The following is a 24,646-nucleotide window of genomic DNA, read 5'->3' on the forward strand; positions in this document are numbered from 1 at the left end:
CCTGCTCTTCTATGAAAAGACGTCCTGCTCTTCTATGAAAAGACGTCCTGCTCTTCTATGAGCAGACCTCCTGCTCTTATAAAAGAAGACCTCCTTCTCTTCTATAAGAATACCTCCTGCCCTTCTATATCCAAACGTCCTTCTCTTCTACGAGAAGACGCCCTGCTCTTCTATGAGCAGACCTCCTGCTCTTGTATAAGAAGTCCTCCTTCTCGTCTATAAGAAGACCTCCTGCCCTTCTATATGCAAACGTCCTGCTCTTATATGAAAAGAATCCTGCTTTTCTATCAGAAGACGTCCTTCCCTTCTATATGCAAACGTCCTGCTCTTCTATGAAAAGACGTCCTGCTCTTCAAGAAGAGGACCTCCTGCTCTTCAAGGAGAGGACCTCCTGCTCTTCTAAAAGAAGACCTCTTGCTCTACTATAAGAAGACCTCCTGCTCTTCTATAAGAAGACCTCCTGCCCTTCTATATGCAAACGTCCTGCTCTTCTATGTGAAAACATCCTGTCCTTCTATGAGACGACCTTTTCCTCTTCCAGGAGAAGACATCCTGCCCTTCTATGAGAGGACCTTCTACTCTTTTATGAGAGACGTCCTGCTCTTCTATAAGAAGACCTCTTCCTCTTCCATAAGGCCTCCTGGTCTTATATAAGATGAAATTTAATTAAAAAATTAATATTTTAGTTTTGTTTTTTTTGTTTCCTTTAAATACATTCTATGCCATATGGCATAGTGTCCAAAAACCACTTTTCCAAACAAAATGTTATAAAATTAGTTTTGATTATTCATATAGTGGGCTTAAGTATATATAAAATTGGAAAAATATATTTTTCAGATCAAAAACAAAAAAGAAGCACCGAAAGGGTTAATAATTTGTTTACAGCAAAACACGTTACTCTAAGGTGGGTTTTTACTCTTAACTCACGTTTCGTTGTTGTTGTTGTTACACACAGTACGCAACAATCCTCCTCCTCGCTCATTTAAAAGGCCTCGTATATGGCTTCCGCAAAATTCAAAACAAAACACACATTTAGTTGGCTTGCCGGCCAGAGCAGACCAGACCATTTGCAAACCAATCAAACCAAAGCCACCACACCAAACAGCAAACAGCAGATGATGATAATAATAATAATGATACTGTGACGCTGATGATGATAATAATAAACGATTCATAACGTATTGTACCTTGAACGTGATCACAACAAGCGGGACGCGTTACGGATATTTTATTAAAAGAATATCTTTAAGCAAAAAAAAAAAAACTAAAATAAAGAATTTCATTCAAGAAAAAAATTGTTTGGAGTCGGCCTCTTGAACGGAAAAATCCTTAACAAAATATACAAAACATCCAAAAGTGTTTTCCATCACAAACACCACAAGTGGCAGGCTTGGCCACATGATTGATGTTGTCAACCTGTGTTTTTGTTTAATTTTACGTCATCATCGTTCGTACGCGGTAGCCAATCATAAACAAATATTTAAAAAGAAATTAATTATAAATTTAATTGAGATAATCAATGACATTTAATATGAACGAATATCGGCCAGTGAATTTAAATACCTTGAGTTTGTAGCTGCTACTTTGAGCTGTCATTTAAAGTGATATGGAATCAAGAAGTGAATCAAGAAGTGAAGTGATTTATTTAGTGTCTATCTTAGTTGGCCCATCTTAAAGTCTGTGAAACAAAGAATGCCTTTTGACAATCCACCAACCAACCACCCAACTCGGCCTGTTATCGTTGTGTTGACGCCACCAACCAAACAAGTAACCAATAATAACTGTCACTCATTCAAACTTCTCCTGCGGGTGTAGAGGGAGAGTAGTATGTAATCTAAACTGTCACTTAGTGTAGATTTTATATAGAGTGTCCGTGACATTTCATGATAGCACATAGCAGCACCACTTGAGTACCCTACTCACAGGAGAAACAAAAAAAAAAAAAAAACAACCCAGGGTAGTAAGTGTGTGAGTAAATGAGCCAGCGAGCAAACGAGCGGGCAAGTGATCTAAAAATGCCCCATAATAATATAAACAAAACGGTTTCAGTTTTTTAAAACAAAATAATCGTATTTAACGGTAAAGTGTTTATACCTGTAACTACTACCATTTAACATCATTGTCATCAATATCATCGATGCCGGCAAAGCTGGCAGTAACTGTTTACTATTATTGCTACCTCTTGACTACCACCTATCAGCCATTCGACCAACTACCGTGACAGCTAGACAAATAATCATCATCACCACTGCCGCCGCCGAGTTTTTTTAACAACGCTCTTTTTTCAAATTTCAAAAAATTGTTAATGTATAAATGTTGTGACGCGTTCAACTAAAACGTTTAGTATGAAATTATCAAAGAGTTGGGATGAATTAATTTTAAGCGCGTCGCGGTTAAGTTTAAATAATTTACGCACGCCCTGCAAGAAAAAGAAAAATGTTAGTATAATAAATATATATAATTAAAAATATTAAAATATATTAAAATATAAAAAAATATTATTTAAAAATATTTACAACAATTACATACATAATAAAAAGGACATTAAAGTTAAATATTTATTTGAAGTGATGTGAATGTGTGCATAGACTGACTATATAAAGTATATAAACTGTATTTAATAAAACGTTTTCCTCTGCAAATTCTTGGAATATTGTGATTATGTTTGACAAAGAGAAGCATGTAAAAAAATATGCTAATACAGATTATAAAATCGGAATCTGGAATCTTAAAAATATCCATGTGAAAAGTGTAACACCAATATTTTGTCTTTGTTCTAAAGATAGTGTCAGTCAGCCATATAACCTCAACTTATGCCAGCAAAAGAATAAAACCCCATACCACACGGATACCACACAAGAATCGGACCTAATTATTCCACTGACAGATACAAACATATACACAAACATCCCCCAAAGGGATACTTCTATCACTGATATGGGACCTACACTTTATAGCCTCGTCCGAATGGCAGACAATGTTTCAGAATCGTTTTTTTCCTGCTTCAAACTCAGTAACTTTTGAACGGATAGATTTATTTTTCGTGAACAAAAATCATAAAAATAAGTGAAAAAAAGAAAAAAGTGTCAATCAGCTTTGCCGACAGAGATATACCCTCAGCCTATACACGGTGCTCTTGAAGTAACTTTAAATGGAAGGTGCTTACACCTGCGAAATTTTTGCGAATTCTGAAACTGCAATGTTCATAGATGAGAAAAATTAAAAAAACAAAAAAAAAAATCGTCGGAACGCTTTTTAAATAAATCGCGATTCAAGTTGACATTTTTAGGGGTTTTTAGGTTTTCACGATTTTACTTGGAAAAATTCTCTACAAGATTGACCTTAATGATATTTTCGTAGGTTTTACAATTTTTGACATATAGAAGTTGAAATTGGGACAATTCAAATTCAATTCAATTCTGTATCGTCTCCTTATAAAACAATGTCATGCTGCAATTTTCCAACTTAAACTTACATATCTAAAAAAATTTTACAACCTAGAAAAAATAACATAAGCCAGTCTTGTAGATAATTTTCACAGCTATACGATTTTGTCAGGTCCCATGCCGATAAGACTTGCCGTATTAAAGCAAAATCGCGAAACCCTAACAAAAAACCTAAAAATGTAAACTGAACTTCTTTATCTCAAAAATGGTACAGCCTGAGAACAAATCATAAACGTCAATCCTTTAAAGAATTTTCACAGCTACAACATTTTCTTTAGCTCCATTTCGATTGGACTTGCGGTTTCCAAGCAAAATCGTGAAAACCTTAAAAACACCTAAAATTGTGATTTTGACCGCGATTTATTTAAAAATTCCCACAGCGATTTTTTTCTTGTTTTTGGATTTTTCTCATCTATGAACATTGCTGTTTCAGAATTCACAAAAACTTTCCCTGTGTAAGCGGTTTTCATTACAAGTTAGTTAAGGCGCAACCTTCATGACATTGTTTTATAAGGGTGCGATATAGTCAATGCATTGTCGCAATTTGAACTTCAATATCTCAAAAATGGTAAAACCTACGAATATATCGTAAATCAATATTGTAGAAAATTTTCATAGCTACAACATTTTCTTCTGTCTCATTTTGATAGGGCTTGCGGTTTCTAAGCAAAACCGTGAAACCCTAAACAACCCCTAAAAATGTCAACTTGAATCGGGATTTATTTAAAAAGCGCTCCGGCGATTTTTGTTTGTTTTGTTTTTCTCATCTATGAATATTGTAGTTTAATAATCCGCAAAAACTTCCCAGGTCTAAGCACCTTCCATTTAAATTTGATTCAAGAGCACCGTGCAGGTCCTTAAGTGAACTTATCCAAAATTTTGTGTGGGAGGTACCCGAAGGAGTGGACAAATATACTCCATATTGGAACCTGATCTATATCTGGTAGATATATTAGGATGTGTAAAGTATGGACCAAATCCGTCACTCCCATCAGCAGTTATCGTGCGCACAAATTTTCCGAACATTTTTGAACTTTTGTGGGGGAGGTACCTGAAGGAGTGGACCGATATGGCTTATCTTCCAAGTTAAACTATGTTTGGACAAAATATTACGAAGGCCAAATTTTGGACCGAATTGGCAGATCCGTGCAAGATTTATCTTGCGCTCCAACCACTACACACGGTGTCATAGGGGTTTTTTGCACCTTTCAGGCTATTTTCTCAGGAAGTATGGACTTGCCCCTGATGAAACTTATACCGTCGTATGGAGGGCAGTGAATACAAGTTGCTAAAGCAAAAATCAAAGCGATTCGAGAGAATGTCTTAAACTGAACCTTTTCTGAAATTTTGTGAGAGAGGTACCCGAAGGAGTTGACCGATTGAGTCCTTATTGGAACCTCATCTAAGCTTGTAGAAATTTCACGATGTGCAAGGTATGGACCACATCGGCTTCTCCCTTCAAGAGTAATCGGGCGCACAAATTTTCCGAACATTTCCGAACTTTTGTGGGGGAGGTACCGGAAGGAGTGGACCGATATAACCCATCTTCGAACTTAAACTAAGTTTGAGCAAAATATTACGAAAGCCAAATTTTGAACCGAATCGGTTGATCCGTTCGAGAGTTATCGTGCGCACCAGCCAGACAGACGGACGGACATTGCTATATCGACTCCAAATTGTCTGAAACAACATTTCGTCCAAACATACTTGGGGTCTAAAACCATTATTTCGATGAGGCACATTTTGCCCGTATGAAAGTGTATATACCCTCGTTAGCATAAATGCTGAGGGTATAAATATTGGAAGGTGTGGGCGTGGTGTGCCCCTAAAGACGAACATTTTCCCCATTTTTGGGATATACGTAATTTTTGCAAATTTCTGGAGAAAGACGTAGCTATTTCTCGGAAACTATAACAGATACTGTGTTCATTGTTTTTTTGTAAGGTAGGATGGATTGTGTGGCCTTTAAAAATCGTTCTAGTAAATTACCGTAACGTTTACACAACATGAGCTAATTTATTTTGCCTCAGGTACTAAATTTTATGAAATTCCTAATTTAGTGGACTAGAACTTTTGTGGAACAACATGGAACAAAGTTCCGTTTTCACAGACATATGCCCAAGAGTCGCTTCTTTCAGCCCATATATACTTTTGTACCCGTCCCGTTCCGTCCGTTTAACACTTTTTTCAGTTTATTGAAATTACATGGTTAAAAATGTGTGTTTATACCCTACACCACTATGTGGTAAGGGGTATTATGTGTTAGTACATTGGTATGTAACATACAAAAGGAAGCGAGATGGACCCATAGTTCCTTCTAGGGATATACATAGAATCACTTTCTGAGTCGATTTATGCATGTCCGTCCGTCCGTCCGTCCGTTCGCAACATACAGGTCGCATTTGTTGACCGATTTCGCAGAAAATTGGGGAATACCATTTTTTTAGCCGTCGGAAGATCAAGTTCGAAGATGGGCTATATCGGTCCAAGTTTTGGTATAGCCCCCATATAACGGTACCTCCTGATTAAGGGAATTTTAAGAATCTTAGCCGCATTTGTTACCCAAACCAGCTGAAATTTTACATTTGAGGTTCCCAATGGCCGCGAAATTGCTCCACTAAACATTGTCAAGATAGGTCCACGGTTCGGTATAGTCCCCATATAACGATACCTCCCGATTTAAGGTATTTTATGGATCTTAGCCACATTTTTTGCCCAAACTAGCTGAAATTTTACATTTGAGGTTCCCAATGGCCGCGAAATTGCTCCACTAAAAATTGTCAAGATAGGTCCACGGTTCGGTATAGTCCCCATATAACGATACCTCCCGATTTAAGGTATTTTATGGATCTTAGCCACATTTTTTGCCCAAACTAGCTGAAATTTTACATTTGAGGTTCTCAATGGCCGCCAAATTGCTCCACTAAAAATTGTCAAGATAGGTCCACGGTTCGGTATAGTCCCCATATAACGATACCTCCCGATTTAAGGTATTTTAGGGATCTTAGCCACATTTTTTGCTTGAACTAGCTGAAATTTTACATTTGAGGTTCCCAGTGGCCACGAAATATCGCCACTTAAAATTGTTAAGATAGGTCCATGTTTTTTTGTAGCCCCCATATAACGGTACCTCCCGATTTTAGGTATTTTAACGATTTTCCCCAAATATGGCTCCAATTTGCGTATTGGGATGTATACTAATTATTCCATTTTTACATATTTCGACTGGTGTAGGGTATTATATAGTCGGCACCGCCCGACTTTGGTCTTTTCCTACTGGTTTTTTCTTGCGGAAGTCCATACTTCCTGAGATATTGGCCTAAAAGCTCCAAGAAACCCGGACGGCACCAACCAAAATGGCAAATCCGCAAGATAATCCTCTCAGGAAATTTCTGATTGGTACAGGCTTTGCACATCGTATTATTTCATCCAGTCATGTATCAGGTTGGAATATGGATTGTATCGGTCCACTCCTTCGAGTACCTCCCACACAAAATTCGGATAAAGTGAAGTTTAAGATCGTTTTGAAATTTTTTTCAGTAAGTTTTGAAATTTTTTTCAGTAAGTTTTTTTGTGGCTCGCTTTACGACGGTACAATTTTTTGCCGGAGTAAGTCAATAATTCCTGAGATAGTGCTCTAAAAGCTCCAAGAAAACCTGACGGCACCAACCAAAATGGCAAATCTGCAAGATAATCCTTGCAGGGAGTTTTTATTTGAAGCAGGCTTTGCACGTCGTATTATTTCATCTAGTCCAGTATGGGATTGAAATATAGACTATATCGGTCCACTCCTTAGGGTACCTCCCACACAAAATTCGGATAAAGTGAAGTTTAGGAGCTCCTCTCGCATCGTTTTGACTCTTTTTCAGGAGATTGTTGGAGCGGCCTCATTTACAATGGTACATTTTGTTCCGGAGTACGTCAATACTTCCTAAGATAATGGCCCAAAAGCTTCAAAACCCTGTCGGATATAGTGCAAGATAACTCTAAAACTTTTTCAAAAATTTCTTTCAAACTTATTTTAACATAATTTAATATTGTGAGTCCTTTATGAGGAAGTTTGGTTGGCAAAAATGTTTGGTATAACCCCACGTTACGGTACCTACAGATTTTAAAGCAAACTCGTGATATAAAATCAATATATTTTAAATACGGCATAATTATTGAGTTTGCTTTGGTTTTGTTGTTTTTTTCTTGGTCAGTGGCTGAGGGTATTTCTCCGTCAGTACAGCTGACTGATACGTCCTTACTTGTTATTCCACTGACAGATACAAACATATACACAAACATCCCCCAAAGGGATAATTCTATCATCACTGATATGGGACCTACACTTTATAGCCTCATTCGGATGGCGGACAATGGTTCAGGAATCGATTTTCCTGGCCAAAAATCTAAATTTTGTTTTGTCAAAGATATTTAATTTCTATATGGGATTCGATAGTCAACATATTGAAACTAAGAAAACAAAACAAAAATAGATAAAAATATTGGAAGGTGTGGGCGTGGTGTGCCCCTAAAGACGAACATTTTCCCCATTTTTGGGATATACGTAATTTTTGCAAATTTCTGGAGAAAGACGTAGCTATTTCTCGGAAACTATAACAGATACTGTGTTCATTGTTTTTTTGTAAGGTAGGATGAATTGTGTGGCCTTTAAAATCGTTCTAGTAAATTACCGTAGCGTTTACACAACATGAGCTATTTTATTTTTCCTCAGGTACTAAATTTTATGAGATTCCTAATTTAGTGGACTAGAACTTTTGTGGAACAACATGGAACAAAGTTTCGTTTTTACAGAAAGATGCCCGAGAGTCTCTTCTTTCAGCCCATATATACTTTTGTACCCGTCCCGTTCCGTCCGTTTAACACTTTTTTCAATTTATTGAAATTACATGGGTAAAAATGTGTGTTTTTTTTCTATACTGTTCCCATATGAATTACAGCTTTTTGACACAAATTAACATTTTTTTGAGTCTATGAGTTTTTATACGAGTTATATAGGTTTTATGAAAACCCAAGGAGTATTTTTTTTTATTTTAAAAAAATTAAATTTGTTCGAAAATTTTTTTTTTAAATTTAAAAAAAAATCGACATTTTTCGAATTTTTTTTTAGTTTTTTTTTTGGTAATTTTATTGTTTATTTGTTGGTGCTTGACCATCTTTAATACATAGGAAGATATAAAAACCAAAAAAACACTCATATTTTGATGAAAAATAGTTTAAAAACTCAAAAGTTGAACTTTGACCTTAAATTTCTCTGCAACTATACCAAACCGAATTTGACCGCTTATAATTCGTCTGAAAGTCGATTGTGTTACCTGTCTAACAAAAAATATTTTACATATTCACAGTGGTGTACTTTGATCCTTTCCTTACTGATTTTTACTTATTTTTATGATTTTTGTTCATGCAAATATCTCTATCCGTTCAAAAGTTACAGAATTTTGACCAGGAAAAATCGATTCTGAACCACTGTGCGGCGGACAATGGTTCAGAATCGTTTTTTCCTGCTCAAACTCAGTAACTTTTGAACGGATACATTTATTTTAATGAACAAAAATCATAAAAATAAATAAAAATCAGTAAGGAAAGGATCAAAGTCGGGCGGGGCCGACTATTTGATACCCTACACCACTGTGAATATGTAAAATATATATGGGAGCTAAATCCAAATGTGAACAGATTACGATATAATTTGGCACATATATTTCTAGACCAAACACTGTCACACATTCCAAATTTCATCAAAATTAGACATACATAGCGTCTTTGGTGCATCAAATACCTTAAATCGGGCGATAATATATATGGGAGCTATATCCAAATCCGAACCGATTTCGATAAAATTTGGCACACTTATTTCTAGACCAAATTCCGTCAAACATTCAAAATTTCATCAAAATTGGACGTATATAGCGTGTTTGGTGCAGCAAATACGTGAAATCGGGCGAAAATATATATGGGAGCTATATCCAAATCCGGACCGATTTCGATATAATTTGGCACACTTATTTCTAGACCGAATTCAGTCAAACATTCCAAATTTCATCAAAATCGGACGTATACAGCGTGTTTGGTGCAGCAAATACGTGAAATCGGGCGAACATATATATGGGAGCTATGTCCAAATCTGAACCGATTTCGATATAATTTGGCAAACTTATTTCTAGATCGAATTCAGTCACACATTCCAAATTTTATCGAAATCGGACATATATAGCGTGTGTGGTACAGGAAATACGTGAAATCGGCCGAAAATATATATGGGAGCTATATCCAAATCTGAACCGATTTCGATATAATTTAGCTCATTTATTTCTAGACTGAATTCAGTCACACATTCCAAATTTCATCGAAATCGGACATATATAGCGTGTGTGGTACAGGAAATACGTGAAATCGGCCGAAAATATATATGGGAGCTATATCCAAATCCGGACCGATTTCGATATAATTTGGCACACTTATTTCTAGATCGAATTCAGTCACACATTCAAAATTTCATCAAAATTGGACGTATATATAGCGTGTCTGGTGCAGCAAATACGTAAAATCGGGCGAAAATATATATGGGAGCTATATCCAAATCTGAACCGATTTTCACCAAAAACAAAAGCGTTCTTCCTATGGCTAAAACAATTGTAGTCCCCAATTTTCAGCTGAATCGGACAAAAAATGCGACCTGTATGTTGCGAACATAAATACATGGACAGACGGACGGACGGACGGACATGCATAAATCGACTCAGAAAGTGATTATACGTATATCCTCAAAGGGAACTATGGGTCTATTTCGTTTCCTTTTGTATGTTACATACAAATGCACAAAGACTTAATACCCCTTACCACATTGTGGTGTAGGGTATAAACATTAAGTTCGGCCTGGCTGATCTCCATCATAAAATGTTCTGAACTATAATGGAATAATTAGTTCAAAAGCCTAAATTTGGTCAAAAAATGTATCTAAAATTTTCTTCAATCTCTTGGTATCTTTATATGAGGCGCTCAGCGCCAAAACGGCCTAACCCACATAGAAATGGTTCGGAGAAAAAACGAAGTTGAAAGAAAACAAGTTTTTAAAATATTTTTATAATTTTTTTTATTAAGCATAAATACATATTAGTTGTAATATTTGTTTTAGGTTAATCATTAGGTATTAGTTTACATAGATAAAGACTGTTTTAATCAGATGAATAATAAAAATAACTGTGAGCGTTTTAATTGATACATATTAATAAAAATTATTGGTCTTCTTCCTGGATATCTTCATCTTCGGCTGTTGAAAGAAAACAAGTTTTTAAAATATTTTTATAATTTTTTTTTTATTAATCATAAATACATATTAGTTGTAATATTGGTTTTAGGTTAATCATTAGGTATTAGTTTACATAGATAAAGACTGTTTTAATCAGTTAATAAAATAATTAAAGTGGCTTAGGCCGTTTTGGCATCCATTTAAAAAAAATATATTGATAGGAACTGAGGGTTAGGCCATTTTGTCTCCATTTATTAAAACAAAAGTTATGCAGATGAATAATAACAAGTAAAAAAGCGTTAAGTTCGGCCGGGCCGAACTTTTCATACCCTCCACCATAATATATTCTGAACTAAAATGGAATAATTAGTTTTCATTCCTGTCCCCAACTTTAAGTGGGTACGTTAAAATGTCAGATAATGTACATAAAATGTTACATTCGGTAGGCCTTTTTTTATTGTGCCTATATGTAACTATGTATGTTGACAATTTTTGGTGGGCTAGAAATTGGGAGGTACCGTTATATAGAAGTTATAATAAAACATGGACCTATGTTGACAGTTTTTGATGGGAGCCTTTAATGTCAAATAACTCCTAATTCGGTTAAAAATTGTAGCTAGAATCCTCAAAATACCGAAAATCGGTACATATGTCATTAACAGCTAGTTCGGAGGTATGTGGGCTATACGAAAATATGAACTTAAATGAACAATTTTTGTTGGCTTTTAAATTTCAAATTACAGAAAGTTCGTCCAAAAAATAAAGCTAAGGTACGGAAAATCGGGTGGTTTGTTTTGGGGATATACCAAACCATGGACTTACGTTCGGTTAAATATTTTAAGTAAAATCCTCAAAGTACCGAAAATCGGGAAGTATCGTTATATTGGTGCTATGTTGAAAATTGTTGATGCAGATGTGTGGTGACCACTACAACCTTCGAATGTCAAATTACAGTTAGTTCGGATAAAAATTTTAGGTAAAATTGCCAATTACTGAAAATTGGGAGGTACCGTTATATGGGAGCTATATCCGAACATGGACCTATGTTGTTAATTTTTTATGGAGAGGTGTTGTGACCACTGAGAACTTCAAATGTCAAATTACTGCTAGTTCGGTTAATATTGTAGTTAAAATCATCAAATTACTGAAAATCGGGAGGTAATTTTATATAGGAGCTTTATCAATACATCGACCTTTCTTGACAATTTTTGGTGGAGAGGTGTGGTGACCACTAAGAATTTCAAATGTCAAATGTTCAAATTACAGATAATTCGGTTAAAACTTGTAGGTAAAATTCTCAAAATACCGAAAATCCGTTATATGGGGATACCGAAATCCGTTATACCGAGGTACCGTTATATGGGGCTATACCAAAACATGGACCTACGTTCATAATTATTTCGAATATAAGTTTTTTGGTCACTAAGAACCCTAAATATCAAATTATAGCTAATTCGATCTAGAAATGTGAATTTAAACGTCAAAATACCTGAAATCGGGCGGTAACGTTATATGGGGGCTATTCCAAAACATAGACCTATGTCCACTAGTTATATAAGTTTATTGACATTTAAGAACCCTAAATGTTAATTTATAGCTAAATCGGTCTGTACATGTAACTAAAAACGTCAAAATGCCATAAATCGGGGGCACCGTTATATGTGGGCTATTCCAAAACATCGATCTATGTCCACTAGTTTTGTTATATAAGTTTATTGACACTTAAGAACCCTAAATTTCAATTTATAGCTAAATCGGTCTGAAAATGTAGCTAAAAACGTCAAAATACCGTAAATCGGGGTTATATGGGGGCTATACCATATACCATATACGTGGACCTATGTCCACAACTTTTGTTATATAAGTTTATTGAGACTTAATAACCCTAAATGTCAAATTATAGATAAATTGGTCTGAAAATGTAGCTAAAAACGACAAAATACCGTAAATCGGGGGGTACCGTTACATGGGGGCTATACCAAAACGTGGACCAATGTCGCTTTAGTGACGCTTAGGAGCCCTAAATGTCAAATTAGAGCTAAATCGGTCTGAAAATGTAGCTAAAAACGTCAAAATACCGTAAATCGGGGGGTACCGTTATATGAGGGCCATACCAAAACGTGGACCTATGTCCACAACTTTTGTTATATAAGTTTATTGAGACTTAATAACCCTAAATGTCAAATTATAGATAAATTGGTCTGAAAATGTAGCTAAAAACGACAAAATACCGTAAATCGGGGGTACCGTTACATGGGGGCTATACCAAAACGTGGACATATGTCCACAACTTTTGTTATATAAGTTTATTGACACTTAAGAACCCTGAATGTCAAATTATGGCTAAATCGGTCTGAAAATGTAGCTAAAAACGTCAAAATACCGTAAATCGGGGGGTTCCGTTATATGGGGGCCATACCAAAACGTGGACCGATATAGCCCATCATCGAACTTGACCTGCCTGCAAACAAAAGACGCACTTTCCCAAAATTTCAGCGTCCTATCTCCATTTTTGTGGCTGCTAGAGTGATTACCACAGACGGACGGACGTGCACAGATCGACTCAGAATTTTACCCTGATCAATAAGAATATATATACTTTATAGGGTCGCAAATGAGTATTCCAATGCGTTACAAACGGAAAAACAAACTTAATATACCCTCCATACTATGGTGGAGGGTATAAAAATGCCAAAAAGTTAAAACACAAACAATTGCATAACTCATATATTTTTAACCGATTTTAATAGTTTTCGGCATTTTCGAAAGATTACTTAATTCTCTTCTTTTTAACAGTAAACACTTGTATTGATTTTGTATATTCGAAAAAGCTTAGTGTTTTGTTATGAGAAAGTGTGGACTGATCAGTTTCGATTCGAATGTAAGGCTAAAATAAATATTACGTTTTACAATCTTTGTATCGAATTGAACTGGAATGTGCGGGCCGATTTTGTCCATTTTTGAGCTGCAATGTAACGTTTCGACTAAATATGAATCCCCCCTTTCGAGAGTTATCTTGGTAACTAGCCATTTTAGTTGGTGGTCGTCGTTTCCCAAGGAGTATGGTTTTGTCTACAAACCAAAGATATCTCGTTATGATCACAAATCACTAGCAGTGTTATACAAATTTTAAAAATATCCGCCAACAGACCTTAATTCATTGTCGTAATCTAAAGACTTTACCATATCATTTTATATTATTTTAATTATTCTAATGTATATGTATAGTGCATAAATTAGCACCCTTATATGTAAATGTAGGTTTTTACTACGTTTATTCAGGAAGTATTTCTTGCAGTAATTTCCATATAATTTGTAATATTCGTATCTATAATTTATAGGTTCAAAATGTATGCAACAATTATAATTTTCTGTATTCTTATTGTGAGTGTATAAAACTTTTTTAAAAAAATCCACGATTTGTGTGGAACGAAAATTCTTTAAAAAATTTCTGATTTGGGTGGAATAAAAATTCTTTAAAAAAATCCACGATTTGGGTGGAATAAAACTTACTTACTTACTTAGTTGGCCCAATACAGAACATTTGTTCCATAGACCGAACTAAGAAAAGATCTCCATTCCTCTCTGTTTTTCGCTTGACTTTTTGGAATACCGCGCCTTTCCATTTCTTCATCCACTTGTTTGCTCCATCGAAGCTTAGGCCTGCCGATTCTGCGTGCACCGCCATGTGGCATGTATTCATACGCCTTTTTAGCGGGTTCATCATCGCTCATTCTTATGATATGGCCTAGCCAACGCAATCGTTGCATCTCGATACGTTTAACTATATTCATGTCTTTGTATAGCTTATATAGCTCGTGGGTCATACGACGTCGATATTCACCGTCAACGCAAATCGGCCTGTAGATCTTTCGAAGATTTTTCCTCTCAAACACACCAAATTGTAAATTGTGCCATTTCTTTTGACATTTGCATCTCGTATTACCTTTTCCAACAAAATGTTGTAAGGCTGTCTCCTTGTCTGAAACCTCTTTTGGTACAAAATTCTTCGGAGAGGTTCTTTCCAATTTTAACTGAGGACCTAGTATCAGTTAAAGTCATCTTACAAAGCCGGATGAGCTTTGCGGGGATACCAAATTCAGACATTGCGTGGAATACCTTTGATCGGAGGGGACTGTCGAATGTGAAAGGTGAAATATGTCGATCTGCATCTCTTGGATCTTCTCTAGGATTTGCCGCGGTGTAAATATCTGGTCAATGGTGGACTTGCCAGGTTTAAAGCCACATTGGTATGGTCCAATTATTTCGTTGACCATTGGCTTTAGTCGTTCGCACAATATCCCTGACACTATCTTATAGGGGCATAACCCTATAGTTTGAGCATACAGTCTTATCTCCTTTCTTGTGGACGGGACATAGGATGCTCAGGTTCCAATCGTCGGGTACGCGTTCTTCCTGCCAGATGGTGCTAACTAGCTGATGAATACACCTTATCAGCGTGTCGCCTCCGGTTTTGAACAGCTCGGCTGGTAAGCCATCGGCCCCTGCTGCCTTATTATTCTTCAGCCGATTTTTTGCTGTCCTTACCTCATCTTCGCTGGGCGGTATACATTCAATACCATCTTCTGGGATTGGGACTGTGGTATCTTCGTCGTCTTCGTTGCTATTGGATACCAACAGATTTGAAAAATGTTCTTTCCATATCCTGAGTACACTATCTGTATCAGTTACCAAATTACCTTGCTGGTCTCTACAGGAGGATGTGCCTGTACCAAAGCCATCAGTTTGATGCTTGACTCTTTGGTAGAATTTTCTGACTTCATTCTGGCTCCTGTACATCTCGATTTTTTCACACTCCCGCTTTTCCATCTCTCTCTTTTTCTTGCGGAAAAGACGTTTCTCCTCTCTCCTTTTCTCCCTGTATCTCTCTCGTGCGCTACGCGTTGCTACTGATTGCAAAGTAGCTCTATATGCCGCATTTTTCTCTTCGGTAGCAGCGCGACACTCCTGGTCATACCATGAATTCCTTTGTGGAGGTCTCTGGAATCCAAGTATGGATTTTGCGGCTGTTTGCATGGAGTGGGAAATATGTTGCCATTGTGTTGTTATGTTATCAGGACAAGGAGTGCTCGCGTTAAGCAATTGGGCTAGTTGAATGGAATATGCTGTGGCTATCTGTTGTGATTGCAGCTTACCGATGTCTAACTTTCGTGTTGTGTCTGTTCGTACTTTGTTTGCTACGTTTAAGCGGGTGCGTACCTTTGCTGCAACAAGGTAGTGGTCCGAATCAATGTTTGCGCCTCGGAACGATCGTACATCCAACACGCTCGATGAATGTCTTCCATCTATCACAACATGATCAATTTGATTTCTTGTTTTCTGATCTGGAGGCAGCCAGGTGCCCTTATGAATTATGAGATGATTAAATCTGGTACTGCTAACTACCATGTTTTTTGAAGCTGCAAAGTCTACCAGCCTCATACCATTGTCAGATGTTTCACTGTGGAGGCTGAATTTCCCCACTGTTGGGCCAAAGATATTCTCCTTTCCAATTTTGGCATTAAAATCGCCTAGAATGATTTTAATGTCATGGGCAGGGCAACTGTCATATGTTTCTTCTAAGCGCTCGTAAAATATATCTTTGGTCTGTTCGTCCTTTTCTTCAGTGGGAGCATGAGCGCAAATAAAGCTGATGTTGAAGAATTTAGCTTTTATTCGAATTGCAGCAAGTCTTTCATTCACTGGAGTGAAGCTGGATACCAGACGTTTTAGCCTCCGACTAACTACAAATCCGCAACCAAACTCATGCTTTACGTCATGGCAGCTATAATACAGTGCGTCACCTTTAGGTGTTGTTGTGACGCCTTTCCCAATCCATCGTATTTCCTGTATGGCAGTAATATCGGCCTTGTACTTTTCAAGTACGTCTGCCAATGCGAAGACTGCACCTTCTCTATAAAGAGTGCGAACATTCCAGGTGCAGATTCGCAGATCATGGTCCTTAAAACGTTTGCGGGGTTCGTCAACTTTAGAGGGGGTTGTTTTTCTTTTCTTTCGTTTTTTCATAGTAGGCTGTTTTTTCTAGGGGAGGGTTACTAACCCGACGCCCAAACCCAAGTTTTTAACGTTCTTATGGGGGAACGCGCGGCACATGTTAGCTCACTACCTTTAACAGGTGTTAAAGGCAGTTCCCCAGGTGACACCACGGGGAGGTCAGTGTCCACTTGAGATGAAAGAGGGACCAAGATAAATCCTGGGCTTTGCCATGTTAAAACCGGTCAGGACCGTTGCTTGGTATCTTCCATCCCCTACGCCACCCGTTATCCTTAAATGACAGTAATAATTTTCTTATTTTGGGTTTTTTGAAAAACAAATAAAAAATTGAAGGATATAAATTGTTGTTTTTTGTCATAATGCTGGGTCTATAAAAAGTTAAAACTACTTCATACCTGATTCTAGTGTTAATGACTGGAAATAATTTGATTAATACGAAGCTTTCATAAACACGTTGGCATTAAATGACACTTCATGTAGTAAATTGAGGAAAATTGAAAAAAATGAAAGTGGTTCCATTAACAAACATTAAAGTAAATTTGTTTACACGTAAAGTTAAATAGAATTGACACGATCAGCCTGTTTCTTCAAAAAGATTAGAATACAAATTTGTTACTACGAAACGCCTGTTAACCCACTTAGCGCCGAGAATTTTTTTAGTCATTTTAAGTATTTAAAAAAATAACTTTTTCTCTAAAACGTATAGTTTTCCTGTAATCGGACTTTCTTTTAAAACTGCCAAAAACGTTGGAGGGTAATATAGGTGTATCCTTATATGCCAATCCCTTGGTTTTTTATTGAGAAAATACTCTTACTATATCCCTATCAAATCTCTTACTTTATATGAGTCTAACATTTATGATTAAATTTTTATCGCGTATTTAAATTTTTCATCAAAAGTCAAAAATTACCAAAAGTCGATTTTTTTGGCTTGGGTTTTAGGCCAATTGCATGAAAATGCATAGGTCAAATGAAGCTTTATAAGCGTGAAATGACAGATAACACCCAATACTATAACGAAATGCAAAAAACCACACAAAAATATTCGAAAAACCAGAGTTTTAAGTCAATTTTTGCAACCATTTTTCGTGGCGTTTAAACGACCAGTGGCTTTATCTGGGCTAATCAACAATTTTTAAAAAAAAAAATGTTTGGTGTATTCTAATAGTCGTAACACAATTGCTATTTTAAGCAATTTATGAAGAAATCATTTTATTATTTTTTTAATTTGTTTTTAAGAAGACACAAATGTCTCACACCTAAAGGAATTTAATTATAATTTAATTTATATAATTTATTTCAGGCAATTTGCGGGGAAAATGTTTTCAATTTTATGGTGAACACACCTAATGTCTTATCATTTGAATTAAGGAATTTAATTATAATTTAATTTATGGTGTCTATCTAAATTCTTTTGCGTTATAGAATTTTCCCATGTCAAATTATTTCTATACAAAGTAGCCCATCAAAATGATTGACAAGTAAAAGTCAATCAAAATTTTGTGTCTACATATCGAAGAAACTTCATCGATTGTAAATTATTTTGATAACTTACGGTGACACCAAAGATCACAAACTGTCAAAAAAGGTAAACAAACAATAATCACATGCCGCCTTAAGTTGTCTACAAACAATGATGATGAACAACGACAAATGAAGGAAATTTTGAAGAGAAACTGATTGTGAAAAGTTGTTTTTTTCTGATTTCAATTGTAACCCAAACACTACAGTTTATAAAATAGGAAACTTTTATTCTTAATAGTACTAATGACACACAGAGGAATCACAATTCTTATAATTTCCATTGCTAGGAATTTAATGTGCAATTGTCTCAAAATCCAACATTCCTTTTTTTACAACACAAAATGCTTATCCCAAGAAATAAAAAAATATGTCAACGAAATTGAAATAGCCTAACAATTGTTGAATTAAATTAAACATCAACAAAAATAAAAATAAAAAACAAATACATAATTTTTATTTAATTAGATTTAACTAAAACAAGATAATGGATATTTATGACTAATTCTTTTATTTGATGTTTGCCTCTGCTATTTGTCTGTCATTATGCAGAATCGTAAAAGCAGAAGAGGAGATGTATTAGAAGGAGATAAGACAGAGGGATTCACACAGCATCCATTCTAGAGAAACCAACTACATGTGTTATTGTTTTTGTTTCCCCTCCAATGCGCTACTTCCTAAGAGTGTGAGAATTAACAGTAGCCAAAACGGTGCAACTGGCTGGCTTAGTTCGAGACCATGGCCTTTGTTGTAGTGCCTGCCTGCCACCAACACTTGAGATTAGATAAGACTAAATTTTTCATTATCAATCATCTTCAACAAAGCAGCAGCAGCAACAGTTCCCTCTCCCCTCCCTCTCTCGTGTAGTAATGTATGTCAGGCAAATGTACATCTATGGCATTTAATTTGTTTACATATTTCGAACGTGTCTTTTTGAAATGTTTTCATTATTTTGCTGCTACTCCATCTTCTTAGTTTTGTTTTACTAAGCTTCCAATTACTAAGCATTTGCTTTACTGAAAATTTCGCACATAATTGACCTGTAGACGCAAAATATTTGCGGTATCTCTTTTAAATATTTTTTTAAATAAAAAATAACTAAACTAAGTGCTGCAGTAAATTAGCCGAAACTTATATTCACGTTATAGATATGTCTAAATTTGTTATCCGTAAATTTGTAGAACATTTTTTTTAAATAAAATTAGTCACTGCCGAAATATGTTGGCCTAGAATGAGGGTAGACATATTTGTGCAACAATCTAAAATGTTGTTGATATGAATCACGATTATCATTGTTTTTTTATTGTGATATATGTTTTTATTTAATTTTCTTTTTTAATCCGTGTGCAACTTTTTCCGTTGAAAATAATGGAGCTACATTACAAAATTGAAAACACTCTACAAACATTAGGGTTCTATCTTTTATCCACCAAAGGGCTTTTATAATGAGGCTTTTAGGGGTCTCTTAGAAGGTATTGCTTCAAACATATTGAATAATATATCATTCTCAAACAAGTGAAAAAATAATCGGAATATTTGTAACCAGAAGAAAACCATAAGTGGTACTAAGCAAAAAAAAAATGGGAGAAACCTGAGCCAAACTAATAACCCTTTACAAAGTAATGTAAACAAGCTAGCAAGTAATGCGACAAATAAGGGGGTTATTACTTTAAAATTTAACAATGCAAACCCCTTTACCAAGTAATGAGTAACGTTGGCCGACTACAAAACCGAGAGTTGTGAGTTCAACGCTCACCGTCGGCAAACAGTTTTTTTGTTAGCAATAATACGAAGAATTTTTGATGTAAATACAGTAGAATCTCGATAATTCGTATCCAAGGGATCGGCCATTTTATACTAATTATCGAAGTTTTCGATTTAGCGGGTTAAAATGAGAAGGAAATGGCTTCAAGGGACCGACAGCATATACGAATTGCCTAGATTTTCGATTTATCGAGGTACGAATTATCGAGAGTTTAAACAAACTAACATTCGTGAGCGTGGCCCGATCCGATAAGGCCTAAAACTGGACACAATCTATATACACGAAGGAAGACCACAAAGTCTCTTATCGAAGTTCATAAGGACTTCTTTAAGAATGTCTTCTTATAAAAGGCCACAAGATCTTCTTATAGAAAACCACACGATATTTTTTATAGAAAAAGGTCCTCTTATAAAAGACCAGAAGGTCCTCTTATAGAAGACCACACGGGTCTCTTATAGAATAGCCCAAACTTTCCTAATAGAAGACCTCAAATTCTTCATATAGAAGACCACAAGGACTTTCTATAGCAGACCACAAGTTCGTCCTTTAGAAGACCACAAGGATATTCTTATTGAAGATCATAAGGACTTCTTAAGAAGACCAAAAGGTCGTCTTATAGAATACCATAAGGCTTTCTTATAGAAGACCAACAGTTCTGCTATGACCGTAAAGACTTTTCATAAAAGACGGGAAGGTCTTCTTATAGAAGAACAATCATCTTTTAGAGGACCACAAGCTCTTCTTATAGAAGACTACATGGTCTTATTGTACAATACAAGAAAGTACATTTTCTCATTAAAGGTCTAATGGACTTTTCCTAGAAGAACCGTAGAAAATAGAAGACCAGAAGTTCTTACCATAAAAGACCTGAAGGTCTTCCCATAGAAGAACAGAATGTTTTCTCCTAAAACACCAGAAGGTGTTTTCTTAAAAGATCGTAAGGACGTAGCATAAGAGACTAGAGGGCCTTCCAAAAAATGGCCAAAAGGTATTATCATAATAGAACAGAAGACCTTCTCATTAATGACCAGAATGGTTTCTTATAGGAGACGAGGGGGACTTCTCATGAAATACCCGAAGGTCTTCTCATAGAATGCCAGAATGTCTTCTCATAGAAGGTCAGAATGTCTTCTTACAGTAGAGACGAAGGTCTTCTCATAGAAGACCGGAAGGTATTCTCATAAAAAATTCTCATAAAAAAGCTGAAGATCTGCTCATAAAAGACTCGAAGTTCTTCTCATAGAAGACGAGAAGCTCTTCTCATAAAAGACTCCAAGGTCTTCTCATAGAAATCAGAAGGTTTTCTCATAGAAGCCCAGAAGATTTTTCCTAGCAGACCACAAGGTATTCTCATAGAAGAAGGTAGTCTCATAGAAGACGAGAAGGTCTTCTCATAGAAAACTGGAAGGTCTACTCACGGAACACCAGAAATTCTTATATAGAAGACCAGAAGATCTCATAGAAAAACAGGTCTTCTCATAGAATACTTGAAAATCGTTTCATAGAAGACGTGAAAATAGATGACTACAAAGTCTTCTTATAGAAGACTGGAAAATCTTCTCATAGAAGACTGGAAGGTCTTATCATAGAAGACATGCAGGTCTTCTCATAGATGACTGGAAGATCTTCTCATAGATAAAGGTAGTCTCATAGAAAACGAGAAGGACTTCTAATAGAAGACGAGAAGGACTTCTAATAGAAGACGAGAAGGTCTTCTCATATAAGACTGGAAAGTCTTCTCATAGGAGACTCGAAAGTCTTCTTATAGAAGACTGGAAAGTCTTCTCATAGACGACGGGAAAGTCTTCTCATAGAAGACTGGAAAGTCTTCTCATAGAAGACTGGAAAGTCTTCTCGTAGAAGACTGGAAAGTCTTCTCATGGAAGACTGGAATGTCTTATCATAGAAGACATGCAGGTCTTCTCATATATGACTGGAAGGTCTTCTCATAAAAGATTGGAAGTTCTTCTTATAGAAGACTGGAAAGTCTTCTCATAGAAGACTGAAGGTCTTCTCATAGAAGACTACAAAGTCTTCTCATAGAAGACTACAAAGTCTTCTCATAGAAGACTACAAAGTCTTCTCATAGAAGACTACAAAGTCTTCTCATAGAAGATTGAAGGTCTTCTCATAGAAGACTGAAGGTCTTCTCAAAGAAGACTTCAAAGTCTTCTCATAGAAGACTGGAATGTCTTATCATAGAAGACATGCAGGTCTTCTCATATATGACTGGAAGGTCTTCTCATATATGACTGGAAGGTCTTTTCATATATGACTGGAAGTTCTTCTTATAGAAGACTGGAAAGTCTTCTCATAGAAGACTGAAGGTCTTCTCATAGAAGACTACAAAGTCTTCTCATAGAAGACTACAAAGTCTTCTCATAGAAAACATCAGAGTCTTCTCATAGAAGACATCAAAGTCTTCTCATAGAAAACATCAAAGTCTTCCCATAGAAAACATCAAAGTCTTCTCATAGAAGATTGAAGGTCTTCTCAAAGAAGACTTCAAAGTCTTCTCATAGAAGACTTCAAAGTCTTCTCATAGAAAACATCAGAGTCTTCTCATAGAAGACATCAAAGTCTTCTCATAGAAAACATCAAAGTCTACCCATAGAAAACATCAAAGTCTTCTCATAGAAGACTTCAAAGTCTTCTCATAGAAGACTTCAAAGTCTTCTCATAGAAGACTTCAAAGTCTTCTCATAGAAAGATCAGAGTCTTCTCATAGAAGACTTCAAAGTCTTCTCATAGAAAACATCAGAGTCTTTTCATAGAAGACATCAAAGTCTTCTCATAGAAGACTTCAAAGTCTTCTCATAGAAGATTTCAAAGTCTTCTCATAGAAGTCTTCTCGTAGAAGACTTCAAAGTCTTCACATAGAAGACTTCAGATGCTTCGCGTAGAAGACTTCAACGTCTTCTCATAAAAAAATTCAAAGTCTTCTCATAGAAGACTTCAAAGTCCTCTCATTGAAGACTTCAAAGTCCTCTCATAAAAGACTTCAAAGTCTTCTCATAGGAGACTTCAAAGTCCCCTCATAGAAGACTTCAAAGGCTTCTCATGGGAGACTTCAAAGTCCTCTCATAGAAAACTTCAAAGTCTTCTCATAGAAGACTTTAAAGTCTTCTCATAGAAAACTTCAAAGTCTTTTTATTGAAGACTTCAAAGTCTTCTCATAGAAGACTTCAAAGTCTTCTTATAAAAGACTTCAAAGTCTTCTCGTAGAAGACTTCAAAGTCTTCTTATAAAAGACTTTAAAGTCTTCTCGTAGAAGACTTCAAAGTCTTCTTATAAAAGACTTTAAAGTCTTCTCGTAGAAGACTTCAAAGTCTTCTCGTAGAAGACTTCCAAGTCTTCTCGTAGAAGACTTCCAAGTCTTCTCATAGAAGACTTCAAAGTCCTCTCATAGAAGGCTTCAAAGTCTTCTCATAGAAAACTTCAAAGTCTTTTCATAGAAGACTTCAAAGTCTTCTCATAGAAAACTTCAAAGTCTTCTCGTAGTAGACTGAAGGACTTCTCGTAGAAGACTGAAGGTCTTCTCGTAGAAGTCTGAAGGTCTTCTCATAGAACACCAGAAGATCTTCTCAAAGAAGAACAGAAGACCTTCTCTAAGAAGACCAGAAGTCCTTCTCTAAGAAGACCAGAAAGTGTTCTCATAGAAGGAAGATCTTCTCATAGAAGACTTGAAGGTCTTCCCATAGAAGACTAGAAGGCCTTCTCTAAAAAGACCAGAAAGTCTTCTCATAGAAGACCGGAAAATCTTCTAAAGAAGACTGAAATGAGTTCTCATAGAAGACTTGAAGATCTTCTCATAGAAGACTTAAGGTCTTCTCGTAGAAAAATTGAAAGTCTTCTCTAGAAGACTTGGAGGTCTTCTCTTAGAAGACTTTAAGCCCTTCTCAAAGATGTTTTGGAGGTCTGCTCTTAGAATATGTATTTTTGTAGGAGACCAGAAGGTCTTCTTATAGGAGATCAAATGTCTTCTTAGATAAGTCTACATGATGCTCTTAGATAAGTCCACAAGATCTTCTCATGTTAGACGAGACATTTTTCGCTTGGAAGACCAGAAGTTCTGAATACAAAAGAATAGAAGGTCTTATCCTAGAATACCAGAAGTCCTTAATATAAATTACAACAAGGTCCTCAAGTAGAAAACAGGATGGCCTTTACATAGAATATCAGAAGATTCAAAGATCTTCTCATATAAGACTAAAAGTCCTTCTCATAGTTGACCGGAAGGTCTTCTCATAGTAAACGATACGATCTGTTCATAGAGACCAAAATGGTCTTAACAAAAAATACCAAAAGGCCCTCTTTAGAAATGTTCTGATAGATGACCCGAAAGTGTTCTCATAGAATGTAGCAAGGTCTTCTGATAGAAGATCAAAAAGTCTTCTCATAAAAGGCGAGAAGGTATTCTCATAGGTGAACAGAATGTCTTTACACAGAAGACCCAAGTGTCTTCTTATAGTATACCTAAGTGTCTACCCATAGACCTGACACGTGCATTGATCTTTAAAAAATATTTTATCCATAGATGACCTAGAAGATTCATAGAAGGTCATAAGCAGATATCTTTCTATAGAAGACTATTACTAGTTATTCTTTATATAGAAGACCTTTGAATTTCCTTGTATCCAT

The 24,646-nt window shown here is 35.9% G+C and overlaps 1 protein-coding gene across 15 annotated transcripts in view; it reads left to right on the forward strand.

Annotated features, from left to right (window-relative positions):
- The window catches only part of Arms (Ankyrin repeat-rich membrane spanning), a 175,603-nt gene that overhangs the window by 103,436 nt on the left and 47,521 nt on the right, over positions 1–24,646 (forward strand). For 2 of the 15 annotated variants that reach the window (XM_073992195.1, XM_073992201.1), the window contains exon 1: positions 1,010–2,438. The exons of the other annotated variants lie outside the window; for them this stretch is intronic. In XM_073992195.1, coding sequence (XP_073848296.1) covers positions 2,346–2,438 — 93 coding nt within the window. In that variant the 5' untranslated portion in view covers positions 1,010–2,345. Of the gene's footprint in view, positions 1–1,009; positions 2,439–24,646 lie in introns of those variants that run through there. 15 annotated transcript variants of the gene reach the window in all.

The sequence above is a fragment of the Musca autumnalis genome, unplaced genomic scaffold (genome assembly GCF_047663935.1).
Source record: "Musca autumnalis isolate F117 unplaced genomic scaffold, ASM4766393v1 scaffold_5, whole genome shotgun sequence".
In the NCBI taxonomy this organism is placed as follows: domain Eukaryota; kingdom Metazoa; phylum Arthropoda; class Insecta; order Diptera; family Muscidae; genus Musca; species Musca autumnalis.